The sequence below is a fragment of the Nematolebias whitei genome, chromosome 6 (assembly GCF_014905685.2).
Source record: "Nematolebias whitei isolate Nwh7 chromosome 6, NemWhi1, whole genome shotgun sequence".
Taxonomy (NCBI): Eukaryota; Metazoa; Chordata; class Actinopteri; order Cyprinodontiformes; family Rivulidae; genus Nematolebias; species Nematolebias whitei.
The window spans coordinates 52718931-52726249 of NC_056503.1; the positions used below are offsets into that span (position 1 = coordinate 52718931).

Here is a 7319-nt window from a genome sequence, read left to right on the forward strand (position 1 = left end):
CCACGCATGCACGGAGAGAACATGCAAACTCCACCCAGAAAGGCCCCTGGACCGGGGTTTGAACCAGGGACCTGCTTGTTGAGAGGCAGCAGCTCTACCAGTTGCGCCACCGTGCTGCCCAGTTTAATGACATCAATATAACTAATGGAGGTCTCTCTATTATTCACTGTAACAGTAGAAGTTTAAATGCAAATATATCCAAAATAACAGATTATTTAAAACAACTAAACAGAACCTTTACAATAATAGCACTGTCAGAGACATGGCTCAACGATGAAAACACAACTAATGTTCACATGGAAGGGTATGAATTATATCATGTGAACAGAAGCAACAAAAGAGGTGGTGGAGTGGCTCTATTTGTTAAAAATGAAACAAAATGTAAATTAATTAATGAAATGTCAATAGTTGTTGATAATATCATGGAAATAATAACAATAGAAATAATAAACAAGAATGATAAAAACATATTAATAAGTTGTGTATATCGATCTCCAGGATCAAATATAGAAATATTCACTGATAAAATCGTACAACTATTGGACAAGAGTTTTAATAAAAGCATTTTTTTGTGTGGAGATTTTAATATTGACCTGGGAATTAAAACAGATTCAAATAACATCAGTACATTTACAAATTCATTGTATAGTTTAAATCTTTATCCGTTAATATCAAAACCAACAAGAATTACAACTCATAGTGCTACAATAATCGATAATATTTTCACAAATGTAACAAATGGGGATGTGATGGGAGGTATTTTAATGAGTGATTTGAGTGATCATTTACCAGTTTTCATGATTTATAAAAATGATCAAAGCATTACAAAAGAAATTACAATTATGGAAAAAACAATAAACACATAAAAAAATGCAATGGACAAATTAAAAGATGATTTACATAATCAAAGCTGGAAAGACGTGTATGTTGATGATGTGAACAGATCATATGATGAGTTTATGAATATTTTATGAGCTCTGTATGAAAAGAATTGTGTGCAAAATAATTGTACAAAGAGAAATGTTGTTGACCAACCATGGATGACGAAAGGGTTGAGAAATGCTTGTAAAAAAAGAATTATTTGTATACATGTTTCTTAAATTGAGAACACAAGAGGCTGAAGAGAAATATAAGAAGTATAAAAATAAATTAGTAGCGATTATAAGGAAACACAAGAAGGAATATTATAGTGATTTATTAAATAAAAGTAATGGTGATATGAAAGCTACATGGCGATTAATAAATAGTGTTCTGAAAAGTCATAAAGCAAAAACAGGTATTTCACAATATTTTTTGAAGGATGATGATGAAATCCATGATGAAAATGAAATTGTAAATGGATTTAATCATCATTTTGTGAACGTTGGATCAAGCCTTGCTGCTAAAATACCAAAAGTAGACAATAATGTGAACCATTCAGTTATAAGTTGTGACAACAGTATTTTTCTTAATGGAACTGACAAAGAAGAAATAATGAATGTAGTAAAAAATCTTACAGATAAGAGATCAAAAGACTGGGTGGACATGGATATGATGTTTGTAAAGGACATAATGAGTTATGTTATCGAGCCGTTTACATATATTTGTAATTTATCATTTTTAAAAGGAATATTTCCAGACAATATGAAAGTAGCTAAGATAGTTCCTCTCTTTAAAAATGGTGATAAATGTGTGTTCAATAATTATAGACCAATATCCTTATTACCACAGTTCTCAGAAATTCTAGAAAAACTATTTGTGACCAGATTAGATAAATTTATTACTAAACAAAACATTCTAAGTAGCAGTCAGTATGGGTTTAGAGCAAAAAAACTCTACATCAATGGCTCTCATGGAAATAATAGAACAAATAACTACTGCTGTCGATCAAAAACAGTATTGTGTTAGTATTTTTGTTGATTTAAAAAAAGCATTCGATACTATTGACCACACTATTCTCCTTGAAAAATTAAATAAATATGGTACAAGAGGACCAGCATTACACTGGGTATCTAGCTATTTGAAAGATAGGAAACAGTTTGTACAAATAAATGGTGTAAGATCTGACCTGTGCAATATCACTTGTGGAGTTCCTCAAGGCTCTGTACTTGGAGCAAAGTTATTTATTTTATATGTGAATGACTTAGTGAATGTCTCAGGACTCCTCAAATGTGTCCTGTTTGCAGATGACACCACATTTTTTTGTTTGGGTAAAGATGTAAAACGGATGTTGGAATTGATGAAGACAGAATTTGATCAAATACAAACTTGGTTTAAACTTAATAAATTATCATTAAATTTAGACAAAACTAAATACATGATATTTAGTAACAAAAAGAGAACTGTTGATGATCCATTTAAAATTGAGGGTGTTGAGATTTGTAGAGTTAATGAGATGAAATTTTTGGGTGTAATCATTGATGAACAGCTAACATGGAAAAATCACATCAATTCTGTAAGAACAAAAATATCTAAATCTATTGCAGTACTATACAAAGTCAGGGAATTATTAAATGATAAAGCTCTGTACATGTTGTATAACACAATCATTGTTCCACATTTAATCTATTGCATTGATGTTTGGGGGAAAGCGTGTAAAACATTTACAAAACCTATTTTTATTTTACAGAAAAGAGCTGTAAGAATTATCACCAGAAAGCATTACTGTCACCCATCAAGCACATTATTTTATCAACTGAACTTATTGAAGTTCCATGATTTGGTAGATTATAGTATTTTATCAGTTATGTATAGGGCTCAAAATAACACATTACCATTAAATATCCAAAGAAATTTTGTTAAAGTCAAAGTTGTTATAATCTTAAGGGGATAGAGATATTTGTCAAACCAAAATTCAGAACTAGTCTGAAGGGAAGGTCTACCTCAATCCAAGGAATTGGATTGTGGAATGTTCTAGAGAGTGATGTGAAAAATGCCAAGTCAATGTGAACATTTAAGAAAAAGATCAAAGCTGAATTGTTAAAAAGTATATATGAAGTAGCTTAGTGTGTGTTTTGTATTAGAATTAGAAAAATTAGAAAGAGTTATTCATTTTGTTCTATTACTTGAAAATTATTATGATTGAACTAATTGTTTGAAAAAAGGGGCAGATATAATAAGATGTTTTCTTCTTTCTGCTGCCTTTCATTTTAAATCTTTTGTATCTTTTTTATATTGTTATGGAAGTGTTTTGTACATTTTAAAAATGAATAAACTTTATACCATACCATTATTTACTAATTAGTCCGGTCAATGTCTAGACTGTGGACTGTTGCAATGGTTTATTATCTGGGTGTCCAAATACTTCTTTAAAACGTCTTCAGTTGATACAAAATGTTGCTGCCAGAGTCTTAACTGGAGTTACTGGGAGAGATCATATCTCTCCAGTTTTAGTTTCTCTCCATTGGCTCCCTGTCAAATCCAGAATTGAATTCAAAATCTTACTTCTAACCTACAAAGCTCTCAACAACCAAGCTCCAGCTTACAAACCGGATTCCAAAAAAGTTGGGACACTAAACAAATTGTGAATAAAAACTGAATGCAATGATGTGGAGGTGCCAACATCTAATATTTTATTCAGAATAGAACAGAAATCACAGATCAAAAGTTTAAACTGAGAGAATGTATCATTTTAAGGGAAAAATCTGTTGTTTCCAAATTTCATGGCGTCAACAAATCCCAAAAAAGTTGGGACAAGTCCATTTTTACCACTGTGTGGTATCCCCCCTTCTTCTTCCAACACTCAACAGACGTCTGGGGACAGAGGAGACCAGTTTCTCCAGTTTAGAAATAGGAATGCTCTCCCATTCATGTCTAATACAGGCCTCTAACTGTTCAATCGTCTTGGGCCTTCTTTGTCGCACCTTCCTCTTTATGATGCACCAAATGTTCTCTATAGGTGAAAGATCTGGACTGCAGGCTGGCCATTTCAGTACCCGGATCCTTCTCCTACGTAGCCATGATGTTGTGATTGCTGCAGAATGTGGTCTGGCATTATCGTGTTGAAAAATGCAGGGTCTTCCCTGAAAGAGATGACGTCTAGATGGGAGCATATGTTGTTCTAGAACCTGAACATAGTTCTCTGCATTAATGGTGCCTTTCCAGACATGCAAGCTGTCCATGCCACAAGCGCTCATGCAACCCCATACCATCAGTGATGCAAGCTTCTGAACGGAGCGTTGATAACAACTTGGGCTATCCTTGTCCTCTCTGGTCCGGATGACATGGCGTCCCAGTGTTCCATAAAGAACTTCAAATCGTGACTCATCTGACCACAGAACAGTCTTCCATTTTGCCACACTCCATTTTAAATGACCCCTGGCCCAGTGCAAACGTCTGAGCTTGTGGAGCTTGCTTAGAAATGGCTTCCTCTTTGCACTGTAGAGTTTCAGCTGGCAACGGCGGATGGCACGGTGAATTGTGTTCACTGACGATGCTTTCTGGAAGTATTCCTGAGCCCATTCTGTTATTTCCTTGACAGTGGCATTCCTGTTTGAGGTGCAGTGACGTTTAAGGGCCCGGAGATCACGAGCACCCAGTAGAGTTTTACGGCCTTGACCCTTACGCACAGCGATTGTTCCAGATTCTCTGAATCTTTTGATGATGTTATGCACGGTTGATGATGATGATAACTTAAAAGTCTTTGCTATTTTACGCTGGGTAACACCATTCTGGTATTGCTGCACTATATTTCTGCGCAACAATGGTGGAATTGGTGATCCTCTTACCATCTTGGCTTCTGAGAGACACTGACACTCTGAGAAGCTCTTTTTATACCAATCATGTTGTCAATTGACCTAATTAGTGTTAATTGGTCTTCCAGCTGTTCGTTATATGCTCAATTTCCTTTTTCCAGCCACTTACTGCTACTTGTCCCAACTTTTTTGGGATTTGTTGACACTGTGAAATTTTGAATCAACATAGGACAGAGGAACTACTGTATTGCATTCAATAGCCTACATTGGAATAAAGATATTTTCATTTATTTTAAGTAAAAGTCAACTGGAAGGTAAAAAACATCTTATGTTCTAATCTACCTCTAATCCAAATGTTCTTTAAGTGCAACAATCCATTGCTTTCAAACTTAATGGAAAAATTATTTTTATTATGTGACTAAAAAATTTGTGATTATAATATTTCTATAATCGAAGAGCCCTAAGGGATGCCTATGTTTCATCTACAACTACAAGAGTTGTTGGGGAAGTACTCACCTTGTAGGAAGGCAGAAAGCAGAGCACACCCTTGGCCATGACCTGGCAGATGTGCAGCAGCAAGGCGCCCACCTCATCCTGAAAAGCATACGTTTCAGCATGCTGAAAGGTGGCACGGAGTTGTCGACCTTGGGGCCCTGAACAAACAGTACCCACCCAAACCTAAAGCAAAAGCAAAGAGAAGAAAAAATGTTTCTAGGACATTATGACACTCCTTAGTGACTTAGCTGCACAATCATACGTGAGCAGAGTAAACAGGAGAGGGCTCAACACACATCCCTAAGGATATGTGAAGTAGGTTGACTGCAGGCACAGTTTCAAGAGTTGACACAGTTGTTCTGTGGAAAGCGTGGTCCTGCTGCTCAGAGTGGTGTCTGATTTTAATTTTAAACTGACCACCTCTACTGCATCATCAACAGGAATGCATGTAAAGAGTGATGTGACATCAAAAGAGACCATTGTTTCATCAGTCTCCATGATGACATCCCTCACCTTATCCACAAAGTCCATGGTGTTCTGTATGTGGTGTTCTGAGCTGCCAACTAAAGGGATGAGTACAGACTCCAGATATTTGGAAACATTGTAAGTGACAGAGTTAATCATGCTAACAATTGGTCTTAAAGTTACACCTTGTTTGCGGATTTTAGGTAAACCATACGGACTAGGTGTGGCCTCCCCTGGGTACAGTCTGTGGTACAGAAAATGGTCAATAGCCTTGTCCTGCTCCAACATTTTAGGCAATCTATCAACTTCTTCTTGTAACCACTTCCTGGATCTCTTTATTGTAAAGTTTGCAGATGATACAGCGGTGGTGGGATGCATCACAAACAATGATGAGTCCAGCAATAGGCAGGAGGTGGAACATGTGGAGAGCTGGTGCAAAGAGAACAACCTTCACATCAATGTGAAAAAGACAAATGAGATGATTGCGGACTTCAGAAGGAACAAACACACCTACACCCCCCTGAACATAAGAGGATCTGCAGTGGAAGTGGTCTCCAGCTACAAGTACTTGGGTGTGCACCTGAACAACAACCTCAGCTGGAGCAACAACACCACCAGCCTGATCAAGAAAGCTCATCAGAGACTCTACTTCCTCAGGCGGCTGAGGCGAGCTGGTCTGGAAGCTCAGTCCTCACCTCCTTCTACAGGTGTGCAGTGGAGAGCATCCTGTGCTCCAGCATCAACGTGTGGCATGGAGGCTGCACAGCTGCAGAAAGAAAAGCTTTGCAGAGAGTGGTGAAGGCTGCACAGAAATCTGTTGGAATCAGTCTCCCCACCATCACAGACATCTACACCTCCAGATGCAGGAAGAGAGCCACCTGCATCATGAAGGACCACACTCACCCAGCACACACACTTTTTGCCCCACTCCCCTCAGGAAGGAGGTTGAGGAGCATTAAGTGTAGAACCACAAGACTGAGGAACAGCTTCTACCCTGAGGCTGTTAAGACTCATGAATCTCTAACCAGAATAATCACTGTGGAAAAATCACATCATGTTGTTGCTGATCTGTTTCAATGTTGCTGCTGATCTGTTTCAATGTTGATGTGTTCATGCGTGTTCATCTGCTCACACAGACTCATGTTCATGATGCTGTTTGACAGATTGTTTTTTTTATGCTATTAGTGCTTAGTGTATTTTTAATTGATGTTTTTCTTAGTTCATATCTTAGATCTTATCATTGTTTTTCTTTTACATTTTATTGTTGGATGTAACTGGGACCCTGTGTATATAATTTCGCTCCACCACATGTACCACATGTGATGCGAATGAAAATAAAGAAACTCTGATTCTGACTCTGATATGAGGAGCAACATTATAGGCAGAAACATGGGTGTGCTATGGGGTCTCCAGTTTCTCCTATTGTTGCCAACCTGTACATGGAGGAGGTAGAAAAGAGAGCCATGACGTCCTTTTCAGGGACACCACCAAGTCATTGGTTCAGGTATGTTGACGACACCTGGGTTAAAATTAAATCTCAGGAAGTCCAACATTTTACTGACCACATCAACTCTGTGGATAAATACATCAAGTTCACACGAGAAGATGTAAAAAATGGCAGGTTGGCTTTCTTGGACTGTGAGGTCTCAGTCTCTGATAGAGGACATTTGCAAACTGAGGTGTACC

At 37.3% G+C, this 7319-nt stretch overlaps 1 protein-coding gene across 1 annotated transcript in view; it reads right to left on the reverse strand.

Annotated features, from left to right (window-relative positions):
* The window catches only part of brip1 (BRCA1 interacting helicase 1), a 232794-nt gene that overhangs the window by 84906 nt on the left and 140569 nt on the right, over positions 1–7319 (reverse strand). The window contains exon 14 of the mRNA XM_037677750.1: positions 5190–5351. Within this exon, the coding sequence (XP_037533678.1) occupies positions 5190–5351 (162 nt within the window). The remainder of the gene's footprint in view (positions 1–5189; positions 5352–7319) is intronic.